Here is a 20,642-nt window from a genome sequence, read left to right on the forward strand (position 1 = left end):
TGCCGCTCTGCTGTGTGTCTCTCTGCTATTAGCAGTACTGCAGCTCTGCTGTGTGTCTCTCTGCTATTAGCAGTACTGCAGCTCTGCTGTGTGTCTCTCTGCTATTAGCAGTACTGCAGCTCTGCTGTATGTCTTACTGCTATTAGCAATACTGCAGCTCTGCTGTGTGTCTCTCTGCTATTAGCAGTACTGCAGCTCTGCTGTGTGTCTTACTGCTATTAGCAGTACTGTAGCTCTGCTGTGTGTCTCTCTGCTATTAGCAGTACTGCAGCTCTGCTGTGTGTCTCTCTGCTATTAGCAGTACTGTAGCTCTGCTGTGTGTCTCTCTGCTATTAGCAGTACTGCAGCTCTGCTGTGTGTCTCTCTGCTATTAGCAGTACTGTAGCTCTGCTGTATGTCTCTCTGCTATTAGCAGTACTGTAGCTCTGCTGTGTGTCTTACTGCTATTAGCAGTACTGCAGCTCTGCTGTCTCTGTTTGTCTCTGTTTGTCTCTGTTTGTCTCTGTTTATCCCGACTCTGTTTATCTCGTCTCTGTTTCTCTCTGTTTATCTCGTCTCTGTTTCTCTCTGTTTATCTCGTCTCTGTTTCTCTCTGTTTATCACGTCTCTGTTTCTCTCTGTTTATCTCGTCTCTGTTTCTCTCTGTTTATCTCGTCTCTGTTTCTCTCTGTTTATCACGTCTCTGTTTCTCTCTGTTTATCTCGTCTCTGTTTCTCTCTGCTTCTCTCTGTTTATCCCGACTCTGTTTATCACGTCTCTGTTTCTCTCTGTTTATCTCGTCTCTGTTTCTCTCTGTTTATCTCGTCTCTGTTTCTCTCTGCTTCTCTCTGTTTATCTCGTCTCTGTTTGTCTCTGTTTATCCCGACTCTGTTTATCTCGTCTCTGTTTCTCTCTGTTTATCTCGTCTCTGTTTCTCTCTGTTTATCTCGTCTCTGTTTGTCTCTGTTTATCTCGTCTCTGTGTATAAAACCTGTCCATGTTTTAACATGTTACTATTGAAACACAGTAGTCCAACTAACTGTTTAAGTGGTCTGTCATATTCGTTGTCAATCTTTGATAAGCAGGCCGCTGTTTGAAGAGTTTCCATTCCACTTCTTTGGCGTCATCCCTAATAAAATGCTGTCACACTGCAACCTTTTTCGACATTTCACATCGTAGCATCAAGTATGTCCTGGTAGGCAAGTCTTAGGCTACAATTAGGCGCATTTGTTTGTTCCGTCCGCAAAATAAATCAGAGGGATTCACAGTTAAAGGGGATGTTTGGCATTATATATGTTAATATAAATAAATCAGGGAGATTCACAGTTAAAGGGGATGTTTGGCATTATATATGTTAATATAAATAAATCAGGGAGATTCACAGTTAAAGGGGATGTTTGGCATTATATATGTTAATATAAATAAATCAGGGAGATTCACTTAAAGGGGATGTTTGGTATTATATATGTTAATATAAATAAATCAGTGAGATTCACAGTTAAAGGGGATGTTTGGTATTATATATGTTAATATAAATAAATCAGGGAGATTCACTTAAAGGGGATGTTTGGTATTATATATGTTAATATAAATAAATCAGTGAGATTCACTTAAAGGGGATGTTTGGTATTATATATGTTAATATAAATAAATCAGGGAGATTCACAGTTAAAGGGGATGTTTGGCATTATATATGTTAATATAAATAAATCAGGGAGATTCACAGTTAAAGGGGATGTTTGGCATTATATATGTTAATATAAATAAATCAGGGAGATTCACTTAAAGGGGATGTTTGGTATTATATATGTTAATATAAATAAATCAGGGAGATTCACAGTTAAAGGGGATGTTTGGCATTATATATGTTAATATATATAAATCAGAGGGATGCACAGTTAAAGGGGATGTTTGGTATTATATATGTTAATATAAATAAATCAAAGGGATTCACAGTTAAAGGGGATGTTTGGCATTATATATGTTAATTGTCGTAAACCATACAATTCGGAAAACACATTTGTTATAGAATAATATTTTTATTAGTGTTGCGATGTTATTATATATAAAGCATTAAAAAGTGGGTGGTTCGAGCCCTGATTGCTGATTGGCTGACAGCCGTGGTATATCAGACCGTATACCAAAGGTATGACAAAACATTTATTTTTACTGCGCTAATTATGTTGGTAATCAGTTTGTAACAGCAATAAAGCGTCCCAGGGTGTGTGATATATGGCCAATATACCACGGCTACGGGCTGTGTTCTATCTTCTTCTTTTATTTATTTAAATGTTTTGTTTATTTTTTACTTCAGTTTATTTTAGTAAATATTTTTAGTAAATAGTAAATATTTTTCTTAGCACTTATTCTTCTTAAAAAGGCATTGTTGGTTAAGGGCTTGTCAGTAAGCATTTCACTGTAAGTCTATATACCTGTTGGATTTTGGCGCATGTGACAAATAACATTTGATTTATCCAGGCACTCTGCGTTGGGTTATGCATTAAGAACAGCCCTCAGCTGTGGTATATTGGCCATATACCACACACCCTCGGGCCTTATTGCTTAATCATAAAATGTGTGGTTTGCATCACTTAACAACCCATGTTAAATATAAGCAACATGAATTTTAAGTGGCGATACTATGCATCTCTGGACATCTGATGAGCATTTCGCATTGAACTCACCTTTTTGACCACAGACTGTTTCGGAGGAGCAGAATTGCCTTGTTGACAACCTGCAAAGGCGTGCGATTTAGAATGATGATTTCTGGTCTGGTAATTACAAAGATCGGCCACTAGATGGTGACAAAACTGTTTATTTCTAGGATCTCGTCTAAGAGAATTGTGTTTTTTTTCTTCATGTTTTGATCGGCTAGAGGCACGATAGACCTGCACCAGGCTGGGAAGACTGAATCTGCAATAGGTAAGCAGCTTGGTTTGAAGAAATCAACTGTGGGAGCAATTATTAGGAAATGGAAGACATACAAGACCACTGATAATCTCCCACGATCTGGGACTCCACGCAAGATCTCACCCTGCGGGGTCAAAATGATCACAAGAACGGTGAGCAAAAATCCCAGAACCGCACGGGGAGACCTAGTGAATGACCTGCAGAGAGCTGGGACCAAAGTAACAAAGCCTACCATCAGTAACACACTACGCCGCAAGGGACTCAAATCCTGCAGTGCCAGACGTGTCCCTCTGCTTAAGCCAGTACATGTCCAGGCCCGTCTGAAGTTTGCTAGAGAGCATTTGGATGATCCAGAAGAAGATTGGGAGAATGTCAGATGAAACCAAAATAAAACTTTTTGGTAAAAACTCAACTCGTCGTGTTTGGAGGACAAAGAATGCTGAGTTGCATCCAAAGAACACCATACCTACTGTGAAGCATGGGGGTGGAAACATCATGCTTTGGGGCTGTTTTTCTGCAAAGGGACCAGGACGACTGATCCGTGTAAAGGAAAGAATGAATGGGGCCATGTGTCGTGAGATTTTGAGTGAAAACCTCCTTCCATCAGCAAGGGCCTTGAAGATGAAACGTGGCTGGGTCTTTCAGTATGACAATGATCCCAAACACACCGCCCGGGCAACGAAGGAGTGGCTTCGTAAGAAGAATTTCAAGGTCCTGGAGTGGCCTAGCCAGTCTCCAGATCTCAACCCCATAGAAAATCTTTGGAGGGAGTTGAAAGTCCGTGTTGCCCAGCAACAGCCCCAAAACATCACTGCTCTAGAGGAGATCTGCATGGAGGAATGGGCCAAAATACAAGCAACAGTGTTTGAAAACCTTGTGAAGACTTACAGAAAACGTTTGGCCTCTGTAATTGCCAACAAAGGGTATATAACAAAGTATTGAGATAAACTTTTGTTATTGACCAAATCCTTATTTTCCACCATAATTTGCAAATAAATTCATTAAAAAATCCTACAATGTGATTTTCTGGATATTTTTTCTTCTCATTTTGTCTGTCATAGTTGAAGTGTTACAGGCCTCTTAGCTGCAGTACTAATTACAGGCCTCTCTCATCTTTTTAAGTGGGAGAACTTGCACAATTGGTGGCTGACTAAATACTTTTTTGCCCCACTGTATATATACACACACACACATGCTATCATCAAGGCAAAGGGGGGAACTTTGAATAATCTAGAATATGTTTTGATTTGTAGAATACGCTTTTGAGTTTTTTTGGTTAAGTGGGTAGTCAGTACCAAGGGTAGTCAGTACCAAGGGTAGTCAGTACCAAGGGTAGTCAGTACCAATGCCAAGGGTAGTCAGTACCAAGGGTAGACAGTACCAAGGGTAGTCAGTACCAATGCCAAGGGTAATAGGTGCCAAGGCCAAGGGTAGTCAGTACCAAGGGTAGTCAGTACCAAGGCCAAGGGTAGTCAGTACCAAGGCCAAGGGTAGTCAGTACCAAGGCCAATGGTAGTCAGTACCAAGGGTAGTCAGTACCAAGGCCAAGGGTAGTCAGTACCAAGGCCAAGGGTAGTCAGTACCAAGGCCAAGGGTAGTCAGTACCAAGGCCAAGGGTAGTCAGTACCAAGGCCAAGGGTAATAGGTGCCAAGGCCAAGGGTAGTCAGTACCAAGGGTAGTCAGTACCAAGGCCAAGGGTAGTCAGTACCAAGGCCAAGGGTAGTCAGTACCAAGGCCAAGGGTAGTCAGTACCAAGGGTAGTCAGTACCAAGGCCAAGGGTAGTCAGTACCAAGGGTAGTCAGTACCAAGGCCAAGGGTAGTCAGTACCAAGGGTAGTCAGTACCAAGGCCAAGGGTAACAAGTGCCAAGGCCAAGGATTGTCAGTACCAAGGCCAAGGGTAGTCAGTACCAAGGGTAGTCAGTACCAAGTCCAAGCTTAGTCAGTAGCAAGGCCAAGGGTAGTCAGTACCAAGGGTAGTCAGTACCAAGTCCAAGCTTAGTTAGTAACAAGGCCACGGATTGTCTGTACCAAGGTCAAGGATAGTCAGTACCAAGGGTAGTCAGTACCAAGGCCAAGGGTAGTCAGTACCAAGGGTAGTCAGTACCAAGGCCAAGGGTAGTCAGTACCAAGGGTAGTCAGTACCAAGGGTTGTCAGTACCAAGGGTAGCCAGTACAAAGGGTAGCCAGTACAAAGGCCAAGGGTGTTCATGTCCCAAATGGCTCCCTATTCCCTACATACTACTTTAAAACCAGAGCTTTAACTTTGTCTGTTTCATGCCTCACTCTGCCTCTCCTCTCCCAGCAGCAGCAGTCCTGTTGTTTCTGATGGATAGAAACTCTGTGTGTGTGTGTGTGTTTGTATTTCCCTTCTGATAAGAAACTCTCCCTTCCTCTGAGTAAACACGTACCACTCAGAGTCGGGGGGAGCTGGATGAGTGAAAAAGAAGGAAGAGGTAGAGAGTGAGCTTGAAAAAGTTAGAGGAGAGAGGGCAGAGGGATTGAGGGAGGGAGGGAGAGAGGGCAGAGGGAGTGAGGGATGGAGGGAGGGATGTAGAGAGGGAGGGAGAGAGGGCAGATGGAGGGAGGGAGGGCAGAGGGAGATAGAGAGGGCGAAGAGAGGGAGATAGAGAGGGCAGAGGGAGGGAGAGGTACATCTGAGAATCTGACTGAACACTACTTGAATGCACCATTAACAGAGACATTATAAACTCCTGGAATATAAGTCCCAAACAGCACCCTATTCCCGATGTGGTGCAAGGCCACTGGTCAAACGTAGTGCACTATATAGGGAATAGTGTGCCATTTGGAACAAGTATAAGAGGAGGAGGAGGGCTGACATTACAGAGAGGTAGTTCAGGAATGTTGTGTGTGTTCAGATCTAATCAACTTCCTCAGTTCTGTTTAGCTCTCTGGCACACAAATATCATACCGCCCAATAATGCTAACCTCCCCTGTTATTGTAATGGTGAGAGGTTAGCATGTTTTGGAGGTATGATTTAAAATGCTAACCTCCCCTGTTATTGTAATGGTGAGAGGTTAGCATGTCTTGGAGGTATGATTTAAAATGCTAACCTCCCCTGTTATTGTAATGGTGAGAGGTTAGCATGTCTTGGAGGTATGATTTAAAATGTTAACCTCCCCTGTTATTGTAATGGTGAGAGGTTAGCATGTATCGGGGGTATATGATATAAAATGCTAACCTCCCCTGTTATTGTAATGGTGAGAGGTTAGCATGTCTTGGAGGCATATGATATAAAATGCTAACCTCCCCTGTTATTGTAATGGTGAGAGGTTAGCATGTTTTGGAGGCATATGATATAAAATGCTAACCTCCCCTGTTATTGTAATGGTGAGAGGTTAGCATGTCTTGGAGGTATGATTTAAAATGCTAACCTCCCCTGTTATTGTAATGGTGAGAGGTTAGCATGTCTTGGAGGTATGATTTAAAATGTTAACCTCCCCTGTTATTGTAATGGTGAGAGGTTAGCATGTTTTGGAGGCATATGATATAAAATGCTAACCTCCCCTGTTATTGTAATGGTGAGAGGTTAGCATGTCTTGGAGGTATGATATAAAATGCTAACCTCCCCTGTTATTGTAATGGTGAGAGGTTAGCATGTCTTGGAGGTATGATTTAAAATGCTAACCTCCCCTGTTATTGTAATGGTGAGAGGTTAGCATGTCTTGGAGGTATGATTTAAAATGCTAACCTCCCCTGTTATTGTAATGGTGAGAGGTTAGCATGTCTTGAGGGTATGATATTTGTGGGTCTGTAACTTTCTCACTTTCCACAATCATGGTACCGTCCACATGAATGTAGACATGTTTAGAAACATATTATATTCTTATTTACAATAAAAGAGACTCTAAAGCAACACATTATTTACCACTGATTTCTATTGGGCACGACATCATCTGAAACAACCAAAACAAACAGCAAATATATCCAACAAGATTGTAGAGTCATAAGCTTTATGTGATCATCTGGTACTCGGAATATGGGACCAAATATTTACTACTTTAATACACATATACATAACTATACACTACTTTACATAAAGTACACATATAGGTGAATTTGTCCCAATTCTTTTGGTCCTATAAAAAGGGGGATACTTTGTAAAAAAAAAAAGTGCTATAATTTCTAAACGGTTCACCAAATTAAAGCTGACAGTTTGCAGTTTAACCTCGTAGTCGTTAATCCAAAGTGCTGAAGTACAGAGCCAAAACAACTGAACATGTGCCCCTGGTTCACCAAATTAAAGCTGACAGTTTGCAGTTTAACCTCGTAGTCGTTAATCCAAAGTGCTGAAGTACAGAGCCAAAACAACTGAACATGTGTCCCTGGTTCACCAAATTAAAGCTGACAGTTTGCAGTTTAACCTCGTAGTCGTTAATCCAAAGTGCTGAAGTACAGAGCCAAAACAACTGAACATGTGTCCCTGTCCCAATACGTTTTGTCCACATACACCGAGTGTACAAAACATTAGGAACACCTGCTCTTTCCCAAATGTAACCCGGTCTATAAAACTGTAGGATATATATAGACTGAGTATATTCTACTCTTCTCTACACTGAGTGTACAAAACATTAGGAACACCTGCTCTTTCCCAAATGTAACCCGGTCTATAAAACTGTAGGAACACCTGCTCTTTCCCATATATAACCAGTCTATAAAACTGTAGGATATATATAGACTGAGTATGTTCTACTCCTCTCTACACTGAGTGTACAAAACATTAGGAACACCTGCTCTTTCCCATATATAACCAGTCTATAAAACTGTAGGATATATATAGACTGAGTATGTTCTACTCCTCTCTACACTGAGTGTACAAAACATTAGGAACACCTGCTCTTTCCCAAATGTAACCCGGTCTATAAAACTGTAGGAACACCTGCTCTTTCCCATATATAACCAGTCTATACAACTGTAGGATATATATAGACTGAGTATATTCTACTCTTCTCTACACTGAGTGTACAAAACATTAGGAACACCTGCTCTTTCCCATATGTAACCGGTCTATAAAACTGTAGGAACACCTGCTCTTTCCCAAATGTAACCCGGTCTATAAAACTGTAGGATATATATAGACTGAGTATATTCTACTCTTCTCTACACTGAGTGTACAAAACATTAGGAACACCTGCTCTTTCCCATATATAACCGGTCTATAAAACTGTAGGATATATGTAGACTGAGTATGTTCTACTCTTCTCTACACCGAGTGTACAAAACATTAGGAACACCTGCTCTTTCCATGACATTGACTGACCAGGTGAAATCTATGATCCCTTATTGATGTCACTTGTTAAATCCACTTCAGTCAGTGTAGATGAAGGGAGGGGAGGACAGGATAAAGAAGGATGTTTAAAGCCTTGAGATATTAGAGACATGGATTGTGTATGTGTGCCATTCAGAGGGTGAATGGGCAAATCTATTTAAGTGGCTTTTGAACAGGGTATGTTAGTAGGAGCCAGACGCACCGGTTCATGTCAAGAACTGCAACGCTGCTGGGTTTTGGTAAACTCAGTGTAGAACTATGATTAAAAAAACACAGAAACTAAAGTAATTTGGGTAAGTAACCTGCTACCTTTCAATAGAATGGGCTCATGTTTCATTGAAATGTACAGCTGTGTGTCATCCACATAGCAGTGAAAGTTAACATTATGTTTTCGAATGACATCCCCAAGAGGTAAAATATATAATGAAAACAATAGTGGTCCTAAAACGGAACCTTGAGGAACGCCGAAATTTACAGTTGATTTGTCAGAGGACAAACTATTCACAGAGACAAACTGATATCTTTCCGACAGATAAGATCTCATCTCCCTCTCTCTCCCCCATCTCCCTCTCAATTTCTCTCTCCATCTTTCACTCACCTCTCTGTAGCCTGTACTGTCACACAGAAATATGTTTCTGGTCTCTGGGGAGGAACAGAACAATGCTTTTCTTGAGCTTTTTGGGAAATTCCAAACCAATGACACCGACAGGAACCTACTACACCCCCCCCCCACCCCCCCCATCCTCTCCCCCCTCACTGCCCTTATAGAAGCAGGAGAGAGAGAGAGAGAGAGGAGGAGGAGGAGGAGGAGGAGGGGGGCGGATCGTTGGGGAGTTTCCAGTCAAAATGATTCAGCTCACCTAACAGAATACAGTGTCCTTCACTGAGGGACGCTCAGGGATTATTACGGGGAATGGAGATTGTAATACTTGTTTCATTATTGTCTCTGTATTGTGACTTCACCGGTAAGTTAGACTTCTGGTCTAGTACAATGTTGTGATACAGGTGCTTGGTAAATTAGACTTCTGGTCTAGTACAATGTTGTGATACAGGTGCTTGGTAAGTTAGACTTCTGGTCTAGTACAATGTTGTGATACAGGTGCTTGGTAAGTTAGACTTCTGGTCTAGTACAATGTTGTGATACAGGTGCTTGGTAAGTTAGACTTCTGGTCTAGTACAATGTTGTGATACAGGTGCTTGGTAAGTTAGACTTCTGGTCTAGTACAATGTTGTGATACAGGTGCTTGGTAAATTAGACTTCTGTTCTAGTACAATGTTGTGATACAGGTGCTTGGTAAGTTAGACTTCTGGTCTAGTACAATGTTGTGATACAGGTGCTTGGTAAATTAGACTTCTGGTCTAGTACAATGTTGTGATACAGGTGCTTGGTAAGTTAGACTTCTGGTCTAGTACAATGTTGTGATACAGGTGCTTGGTAAATTAGACTTCTGGTCTAGTACAATGTTGTGATACAGGTGCTTGGTAAGTTAGACTTCTGGTCTAGTACAATGTTGTGATACAGGTGCTTGGTAAATTAGACTTCTGGTCTAGTACAATGTTGTGATACAGGTGCTTGGTAAGTTAGACTTCTGTTCTAGTACAATGTTGTGATACAGGTGCTTGGTAAGTTAGACTTCTGGTCTAGTACAATGTTGTGATACAGGTGCTTGGTAAGTTAGACTTCTGTTCTAGTACAACATTGTGATACAGGTGCTTGGTAAGTTAGACTTCTGGTCTAGTACAATGTTGTGATACAGGTGCTTGGTAAGTTAGACTTCTGGTCTAGTACAATGTTGTGATACAGGTGCTTGGTAAATTAGACTTCTGGTCTAGTACAATGTTGTGATACAGGTGCTTGGTAAATTAGACTTCTGGTCTAGTACAATGTTGTGATACAGGTGCTTGGTAAGTTAGACTTCTGGTCTAGTACAATGTTGTGATACAGGTGCTTGGTAAATTAGACTTCTGGTCTAGTACAATGTTGTGATACAGGTGCTTGGTAAGTTAGACTTCTGGTCTAGTACAATGTTGTGATACAGGTGCTTGGTAAATTACATTCTACTGAGATTACATCGGGAATTGTTCTAAAATGGTCGTACCATTGATCATTTAGCTATTTGATTTTAGGATTCCTGTAATTATCCCCCCAAAAATATTTAAAAGGGAATATATATTTAACTTTTGACACATATTTAACCCCATTTTTGGGGGGGGGGGACGGGGGGACGGGACACCGCAATGTATTTATAGTTTGCCTGAGAGTTTCCCGTTTCCATAGTGATGTCATAGCAGTTTGTTTACCAAAAGGTTCAGACGCCACAGACGGAAGTTGGCACATCGCCGGTACCGACTTCAGACGAGTCCCGTGGGGCTTGTGAGGGTCGTAGAGCAGAACGGGGAACACATTCATATTCGTGAGAGTCTCATCGTTCCACTGTAGCTCTGCCACTTTCCACAGCAGATGCAGAATGACGACAAAAGGCGGATGCAGTAGACTGAGACGCAGCCCACACAAAAAAAAGCTTCAACAGACATATTTTGATGGGGATTTTATTACTATATCAAATAGATTGACGCAATCGACTCCGAATAGCTTAGGTGTTTTTCTGTTTCGTTTTTCTATTTTAGTGCTTTATTTATTTAATATGAAGTATTTTGAAATGGATAAATTGATAAATTGGAAAGCCTGTGTGTTTCGTGGTACTTATTAGGGCAGAGTGAAATAGTATTTGGAGTCCAAAGATTCTGTGTGGATCTGGCTGTAGGCCAGTGTATGTGTGTGTGTGTGTGTGTTTGGCGTCACAGAGCACAATGGTAGGAAGAGGAGGATCCAGATGTTGTCTGTGTTGCCATAGTGATAACTAGAGGTCATTAGAAGCACGGGGTCTGCTAGTACGGGAGATGTACTGTAGCATGGTGTGTGTGTGTGTGTGTGTGTGTGTGTGTGTGTGTGTGTGTGTGTGGCAACTTCTGGGTTATGGAGTGTAACATGTAGTTGATTAACATACAGATAGATAAACATTAGACAATAATATTGTCCCGTTTGGTTTGAACAATAAAATCAACAATGACAGAACAATAAAGTTTTCACTTGACCTTGGTCTTCCAGATGCTGAGTGCCTGGTGGTCAGTCCTGCCAGGCTGGTGGTGAAGCATGGAGACCCAGCCTCCTCTAACTGCAGCTCAGATACCCCTGTAGAGATGGGCTGGGAATCCACCCAGGGAGGGGTTGGTCTAACAGACAACAAGGAGGTGAAGATCCTAAACTGGAGGGTGGACAGGTAAGAGAGGCAGACTTGTTACACAGCTGAGACTTTTTAAAACACCTTTATAGTTTGACTTTACTGTTATGTGTCTTCGATGGTCTTTAATGATTGGTTTTACTGTTATGAGGCTTCGATGGTCTTTAATGATTGGTTTTACTGTTATGAGGCTTCGATGGTCCTTAATGATTGGTTTTACTGTTATGTGGCTTCGATTGTCTTTAATGAAGGTTTTACTGTTATTTGTCTTCGATGGTCTTTAATGAAGGTTTTACTGTTATGTGTCTTCGATGGTCTTTAATGATTGGTTTTACTGTTATGAGGCTTCGATGGTCTTTAATGATTGGTTTTACTGTCATGTGTCTTCGATGGTCTTTAATGATTGGTTTACTGTTATGTGTCTTCGATGGTCTTTAATGATTGGTTTTACTGTTATGTGTCTTCGATGGTCTTTAATGATTGGTTTTACTGTTATGTGGCTTCGATGGTCTTTAATGATTGGTTTTACTGTTATGTGTCTTCAATGGTCTTTAATGATTGGTTTTACTGTTATGTGGCTTCGATGGTCTTTAATGATTGGTTTTACTGTTATGTGGCTTCGATGGTCTTTAATGATTGGTTTTACTGTTATGAGGCTTCGATGGTCTTTAATGATTGGTTTTACTGTTATGTGTCTTCGATGGTCTTTAATGATTGGTTTTACTGTTATGTGTCTTCGATGGTCTTTAATGATTGGTTTTACTGTTATGTGTCTTCGATGGTCTTTAATGATTGGTTTTACTGTTATGTGTCTTCGATAGTCTTTAATGATTGGTTTTACTGTTATGTGTCTTCGATGGTCTTTAATGATTGGTTTTACTGTTATGTGGCTTCGATGGTCTTTAATGATTGGTTTTACTGTTATGTGGCTTCGATGGTCTTTAATGATTGGTTTTACTGTTATGAGGCTTCGATGGTCTTTAATGAAGGTTTTACTGTTATGTGTCTTCGATGGTCTTTAATTATTGGTTTTACTGTTATGTGTCTTCGATGGTCTTTAATGATTGGTTTTACTGTTATGAGGCTTCGATGGTCTTTAATGATTGGTTTTACTGTTATGTGTCTTCGATGGTCTTTAATGATTGGTTTTACTGTTATGTGTCTTCGATGGTCTTTAATGATTGGTTTTACTGTTATGTGTCTTCGATGGTCTTTAATGATTGGTTTTACTGTTATGTGTCTTCGATGGTCTTTAATGAAGGTTTTACTGTTATGTGGCTTCGATGGTCTTTAATGATTGGTTTTACTGTTATGTGTCTTCGATGGTCTTTAATGAAGGTTTTACTGTTATGTGTCTTCGATGGTCTTTAATGATTGGTTTTACTGTTATGTGTCTTCGATGGTCTTTAATGAAGGTTTTACTGTTATGTGTCTTCGATGGTCTTTAATGATTGGTTTTACTGTTATGTGTCTTCGATGGTCTTTAATGATTGGTTTTACTGTTATGTGGCTTCGATGGTCTTTAATGATTGGTGTTACTGTTATGTGTCTTCGATGGTCTTTAATGATTGGTTTTACTGTTATGTGGCTTCGATGGTCTTTAATGAAGGTTTTACTGTTATGTGTCTTCGATGGTCTTTAATGAAGGTTTTACTGTTATGTGTCTTCGATGGTCTTTAATGATTGGTTTTACTGTTATGTGGCTTCGATGGTCTTTAATGATTGGTTTTACTGTTATGAGGCTTCGATGGTCTTTAATGATTGGTTTTACTGTTATGTGGCTTCGATGGTCTTTAATGATTGGTTTTACTGTTATGTGTCTTCGATGGTCTTTAATGATTGGTTTTACTGTTATGTGTCTTCGATGGTCTTTAATGATTGGTTTTACTGTTATGTGTCTTCGATGGTCTTTAATGATTGGTTTTACTGTTATGAGGCTTCGATGGTCTTTAATGATTGGTTTTACTGTTATGTGTCTTCGATGGTCTTTAATGATTGGTTTTACTGTTATGTGTCTTCGATGGTCTTTAATGATTGGTTTTACTGTTATGAGGCTTTGATGGTCTTTAATGATTGGTTTTACTGTTATGTGTCTTCGATGGTCTTTAATGAAGGTTTTACTGTTATGTGTCTTCGATGGTCTTTAATGATTGGTTTTACTGTTATGTGTCTTCGATGGTCTTTAATGATTGGTTTTACTGTTATGAGGCTTCGATGGTCTTTAATGATTGGTTTTACTGTTATTTTATACATTTATCCATCTCTTGTGTTGACTTCTGTTTTTTTATTTTCATTGATTTATTTTAAATGCAGTTTAAATATTCCATTTGATTTGACAGTTTGACTGACTGGAAGATCAAACCTTCATGCTTCACAGACGGAGGCCAGTGTGAGAAACAGCTGGACATCACAGTTTATAGTGAGTGACATCTCTCTCTTATCTTCTCTGGTGTTTCTGAATGTATTCTTAGTATGGCTCTGCACTGTTAATCACTGTGTGTTTCCATTCCTCCATAGAGCTTCCAGACAGTGTCTCCATCAGCTACAGGAAGTACCCTGATCCGATGGTTGAGGGGCATCAGTACCTGCTACAGTGTCTTGTCCAGAACATTGCTCCTATTGGGAGACTCAGGGTGACCTTCTACAAAGTCAATACCACTGGTGAACAGACAGAATTAGACACACAACAGAAAGCCAAGGACAACATCAAGACACCAGAGAATGGGACCTACACCCTGCACTTCACCCCTGGTAGAGATGATGACGGGGCCCAGTTGTTGTGTTCAGCCATGTTGGATCTGGGACCAGAGGGACCCCAACCTCCTCCTGTAATGGACTCAAACCGCCTCAACATCAACGTGCACTGTGAGTCCTTCTGGTTCTCTGTCTACACACATTTAGTACAACCGTTAGTTAGACACCAGACGAGTCATGATGTTGACGGATGCTGTTTTCACTTCATTTTCTGTCATTAATCAACTTGTTTCTCTCTCTCTCTCTCACTCACTCTCTCACTCACTGTCCCCCCTCAGACAAGCCTCAGATCACTATGAGTCCTGGATGTTTCTCCATGAGCATCACGGAGGGCGACACCCTATCACTTAACTGTAGTGCAAATGGTAACCCTGCCCCCTCCTACAATTGGTTGCTCCCCCAAGCCGACCCCAACACCATGGAAGAGAGATCCGTAGTGACCATCACCAACATTGCCAAGTCTCACTCTGGAGATTACACCTGCTTCGCCATCAACCCCCTGGGAAACAGCACCTGTACTGTTAACGTGGAGGTCACAGGTGAGACAGATGGTTGATTGGTTGGATGGATGATTGGTTGGATGGTTGATTGGTTGGATGGTTCATTGAATGATTGGTTGGTTGGATGGATGATTGGTTGGATGGTTGATTGGTTGGATGGATCATTGAATGATTGGTTGGTTGGATGGATGATTGGTTGGATGGTTGATTGGTTGGATGGTTCATTGACTGATTGGTTGGTTGCGTGGAAAGTATTCAGACCCCTTGACTTTTTCCAAATTGTGTCACTTTACAGCCATATTCTAAAATTGATTAAATTGTTCCCCCCCTCATAAATCTGCACAGAATACCCCATAATGACATCATAATACCCCATAATGACATCACAATACCCCATAATGACATCACAATACCCCATAATGACATCACAATACCCCATAATGACATCACAATACCCCATAATGATATCACAATACTCCATAATGACATCACAATACCCCATAATGACATCACAATACCCCATAATGACATACAAAAACAGGTTTTTAGACACTTTTTGCAAATTTATCACATTTACATAAGTATTCAGAACCTTTACTCAGTACTTTGTTGAAGCACCTTTGGCAGCGATGACAGCCCCGAGTCTTCTTGGGTATGACGGTACAAGCTTGGCACACCTGTATTTGGGCTCCCGAGTGGTGCAGCGGTCTAAGGCACAGCATCTCAGGCTCTAAATCTCAGAGTGAAAAACTCAACGAACATTTATGAAAGTTCAACCAAGTTTATTCTGCCCAGAGGGTCAATACATCTGCATTCAGACAACACATGTTTACAGGGCCTGATTGGTGGAGTGCTGCAGAGATGGTTGTCCTTCTGGGAGGTTCTCCCATCTCCACAGAGGAATTCTAGGCCTTTTTCAGAGTGACCATCGGGTTCTTGGTTACCTCCCCAACCAAGGCCCTTCTCCCCTGATTGCTCAGTTTGGCCGGGCTACCAGCTCTAGGAAGAGTCTTGGTGGTTCCAAATTCTTCCATTTAGGAATGATGGAGGTCACTGTGTTCTTGGGGACCTTCAATGCTGCAGATAATCTTTGGTACCCTTCCCCAGATCTGTGCTTCGACACAATCCTGTCTCGGAGCTCAATGGACAATTCCTTCGACCTCATGGCTTGGTTTTTGCTCTGACATTCACTGTCAACTGCGGGACCTTATATAGACAGGTGTGTGCCTTTCCAAATCATGTCCAATCAATTGAATTTACCACAGGTGGACTCCAATCAAGTTGTAGAAACGTCTCAAGGATGATCAGTGGAAACAGGATGCACCTGAGATCAATTTCAAGTCTCATAGCGAAGGGCCTGAATACTTATGTAAAAAAGGTATTTGTTTTTTTATTTTTAATAAAATTACTACAAATTCCAAAAACCTGTTTTTGCTTTGTCATTATGGGGTATTGTGTGTTGACTTCTGAAGGCTGTAACATAACAAAATGTCAAATGGTCTGAATAAATTACAGTGCCTTCGAAAAGTAATCATTTACATTTTGCAAAATCCAAATTACTTATCAAATCAAATTCAATTAGTAATATTTAGGTATTTCTGTTTTTTATTTTTAATAAGTATTAAAAATATATTTAAACTGTTTTCGCTTTGTCATTATGGGGTATTGTGATGTCATTATGGGGTATTGTGATGTCATTATGGGGTATTGTGATGTCATCATGGGGTATTGTGATGTCATCATGGGGTATTGTGATGTCATTATGGGGTATTGTGATGTCATTATGGGGTATTGTGATGTCATTATGGGGTATTGTGATGTCATTATGGGGTATTGTGATGTCATCATGGGGTATTGTGATGTCATTATGGGGTATTGTGATGTCATTATGGGGTATTGTGATGTCATTATGGGGTATTGTGATCTCATTATGGGGTATTGTGATGTCATTATGGGGTATTGTGATGTCATTATGGGGTATTGTGTGTAGATTGATGAGGGTATTTTGATGAGGATATATTTTTTTATTGAATCCATTTTAGAATAAGGCTGTAACATAAAGTGTAACATACCAAAATATATCATAACAAAATGTGGAAAAAGTCAAGGGATCTGAACACTTCCTGAATTCACTGCATCTCCCTTCCTCTCCTCCTCTCTGCCCCATCTGCATCTCCCTTCCTCTCCTCCTCCTCCTCCTCCCCTCTGCCCCATCTGCATCTCCCTTCCTCTCCTCCTCCTCCTCCTCCCCTCTGCCCCATCTGCATCTGCCTTCCTCTCCTCCTCCCCTCTGCCCCATCTGCATCTGCCTTCCTCTCCTCCTCCTCCTCCTCCCCTCTTCCCCATCTGCATCTCCCTTCCTCTCCTCCTCCTCCTCCTCCCCTCTGCCCCATCTGCATCTCCCTTCCTCTCCTCCTCCTCCTCCTCCCCTCTGCCCCATCTGCATCTCCCTTCCTCTCCTCCTCCTCCTCCTCCCCTCTGCCCCATCTGCATTTGCATCTCCCTTCCTCTCCTCCTCCTCCTCCTCTCCTCTCTTTCTACTCTCCTGCCCTGTAGTGGACTACCTGCCCATCATTGCAGGGCTGGCTGCAGCTGTGGTGGTGATCCTCTTGGTTGTCTCCTGTTTCACCTACTCCTCTTACTATAAACACAGGCGCATGGGCCACTACCAGCTGAAAGACATGTTGCCACGACGACACAAGAACAAACACGTGGTGCAACACAACGGAATGGACCAGTCCTTTATGTAGAGGAGGGGTTGGGGGTCAGAGCATGTGAGCAGAGGTTGGAAATCCTGATGAGTGGGTGTGGCTCTCCACGTCCTTTCCTACCGCTTCCTCACAGAAAAAAAAACACTGCTCCAAAATCGCTCCATTCATTTATATCACAATTTAAATCACAATTTAATCTATTTTTTGACTACCTGGACCTTCCAATTGTTTTTAAGTATTGAAACCAAACAATATGGATGTGAATGAAAGGTATTTGAATAAACATGAAATGATGAACATGATTTAAAAAAAAATGGTAATTGTAAACTTTATTTAACTTGTCAAGTCAGTTAAGGGAGTTTTTCCTAGCCACCGTGCTTCTACACCTGCATTGCTTGCTGTTTGGGGTTTTAGGCTGGGTTTCTGTACAGCACTTTGAGACATCAGCTGATGTACGAAGGGCTATATAAATACATTTGATTTGAGTTAAGAACACATTCTTACTACAAACCCAGATGACGCTGGGCCAATTGTGCTGCCGGTTGTGATACAGCCTGGAATCGAACCAGGTCTGTAGTGACGCTTCTATCACTGAGATGCAGTGCCTTTAGACCGGACCTAATTTCAAATAGGCTACATGTCATATTAAACAGCATATAAACACTAAATTTGTCAGGAGCCTGAGAAGGAACCAAAATGAATTATTTAGGCTAGATCATTTCAATTATTTCCAGGCTATAGCCTACAAAGAAATACATCGTGAAGCATTTACCAGTGCAACACAGTAGCCTGGTAGGGACCAGAGTATGTGAGCGATGCTGCAACGATGCAGAGCGTGCTCAATTTGACTGGATCGTGGAGCGAGATTCCCAAAGGCTGGAGCGTCGGGTCTTCTCCAATTTCGCTCCAGTAGCACTCACTTCAGCTGAGGGCGCGCCCGGCTCAGCATGCATTTGTAGTCTACGTGTGTGCTGCTAATAGCCCCTTGCTTTAGCTACTGTCACGGAGTTCACTAAATATTTTTTATAAAGAAACTGATTAAACACACAGGTGCTAAATCAAGGTAAATTACAAAGATGAGGACCAAGAGCAAGAGAGGGAGTGCGGAAACGTAGAGTCCACTGTTATGTGTAAGGATTCAACCTGCTGGTATGGTGCTAAACTGTTAGGTTATATACCGGGTGCCATTGTTTTTTTCTCTTCAGATATAGCAGTTGTTACACGCTGACGACATGAAACATCCACAACTAAAGAATCATTGTGGAATCTGAAAAGACACTTATTCTAAAAGTATGATGGTGTACTTACTACGTGCTTTAGTACACTATGCTAAACGAAAGGAAACGAGGTGGGGAGATAACTAAGTGTGTCATTGTAGCAAAGTACTTATAAACAATCTGATATATTTTAAACGTTTCGTTCATCTTCGTTATATTATTTATACAATAGGCCATAATTGATTTTGGCCCAATAGGCCTGGCATTTTCCCACGTTCAAGGAGCTTTCCGTTTTGACTGGGCTATTTTGCCTAAAAACCTTTAGGCCTACATATAGATTTTTTTGTAACAACTCTGCCTAGGGTGGCCAAATATATGAAACGCCGTTTGGGTCTTTGCATGCCAAAAAAATATACATGTCAATTAACACTAGTTGACGTATCAATTAACACTATTTGACGTTTCAAATTAGCTTGTTGACCAATCAGGACCTGAAAATGCGTTCATAATTTTTTTAACGTAGTTATTACATATTGATTACACAATGACTCGTACTTCATATGTCACAACGATTCATCGTTACGTATTGTTATGATGCTGGTGAAATTGTCTCGCGCACCTACAGTGCTGGTCATAAAAAAAAGCTAGCTCGCTCATGGATGCAAATAATGTTCTTCCCCAAAAACATAGTAAAACGACATAATCTGTTTCAGTAGCGCTAGCTAACTATATAGCGAGGTGTCATCATCTAAAATAACCCTAATTTATAAGACAGTTCTTATTTGATTAATGGTGGGCGGACCCATCTATGTGAAGCTAGCTACAATAAGGATTAGCTAAATAGTGGACTTTGCGGTTAGCCTTCAAAATAAAAGTAAATGTAATTGACAGTGATGCAAATGAATACAAATAGTGGAATTGTGCCATAATTGAATAGATCATGCTAAACGAGGTTGGAATGTTGTTATATAAAATCCACAAAGACAATCATTGGATAATTTGACAGAAATCTGTTGAAATCTCACTGGATCTATTAGACTTTAGAATTGCATTAGGGGACATACTTATTTCACTGGACAGCCTTACCTATGGATTGTGGATCAATGACATGGGGTATCAGTCTACTCAGTGACTCCCAGAGAAACATTGGTGTCGTAGCTCTTATTGTGGGACTCTGAAACAACTGTGAATAGAGACACATTTACTGTCAACCTACATGTATTTAACAGTATTCCAGAGGGAAAACAACACTGTGTGGATGTTCTGATAACTCTGACGAGGACGTTGGGAATAACATATATATATATATTGAAGAGTATTCCAGAGGGAAAACAACACTGTGTGGATGTTCTGACTCTGAGGAGGATGTTGGGAATAACATATATATATATATTGAAGAGTATTCCAGAGGGAAAACAACACTGTGTGGATGTTCTGATAACTCTGACGAGGACGTTGGGAATAACATATATATATATATTGAAGAGTATTCCAGAGGGAAAACAACACTGTGTGGATGTTCTGATAACTCTGACGAGGACGTTGGGAATAACATATATATATATATTGAAGAGTATTCCAGAGGGAAAACAACACTGTGTGGATGTTCTGATAACTCTGAGGAGGACGTTGGGAATAACATATATATATATATTGAAGAGTATTCCAGAGGGAAAACAACACTGTGTGGATGTTCTGATAACTCTGAGGAGGACGTTGGGAATAACATATATATATATATTGAAGAGTATTCCAGAGGGAAAACAACACTGTGTGGATGTTCTGACTCTGACGAGGATGTTGGGAATAACATATATATATATATTGAAGAGTATTCCAGAGGGAAAACAACACTGTGTGGATGTTCTGATAACTCTGACGAGGACGTTGGGAATAACATATATATATATATTGAAGAGTATTCCAGAGGGAAAACAACACTGTGTGGATGTTCTGATAACTCTGACGAGGACGTTGGGAATAACATATATATATATATTGAAGAGTATTCCAGAGGGAAAACAACACTGTGTGGATG

General features: G+C 40.8%; 1 protein-coding gene across 3 annotated transcripts in view; it reads left to right on the plus strand.

Moving 5' to 3' along the window:
* LOC110493334 (vascular cell adhesion protein 1) overlaps window positions 1–20,642 on the plus strand; it is a 64,241-nt gene that overhangs the window by 16,131 nt on the left and 27,468 nt on the right. For all 3 annotated transcript variants that reach the window (XM_036942158.1, XM_036942156.1, XM_036942157.1), the window contains exons 6-9: window positions 11,290–11,461; window positions 13,762–13,841; window positions 13,940–14,287; window positions 14,455–14,715. In XM_036942158.1, coding sequence (XP_036798053.1) covers window positions 11,290–11,461; window positions 13,762–13,841; window positions 13,940–14,287; window positions 14,455–14,715 — 861 coding nt within the window. The remainder of the gene's footprint in view (window positions 1–11,289; window positions 11,462–13,761; window positions 13,842–13,939; window positions 14,288–14,454; window positions 14,716–20,642) is intronic.

The sequence above is a fragment of the Oncorhynchus mykiss genome, chromosome 13 (assembly GCF_013265735.2).
Source record: "Oncorhynchus mykiss isolate Arlee chromosome 13, USDA_OmykA_1.1, whole genome shotgun sequence".
NCBI classification, from domain to species: domain Eukaryota; kingdom Metazoa; phylum Chordata; class Actinopteri; order Salmoniformes; family Salmonidae; genus Oncorhynchus; species Oncorhynchus mykiss.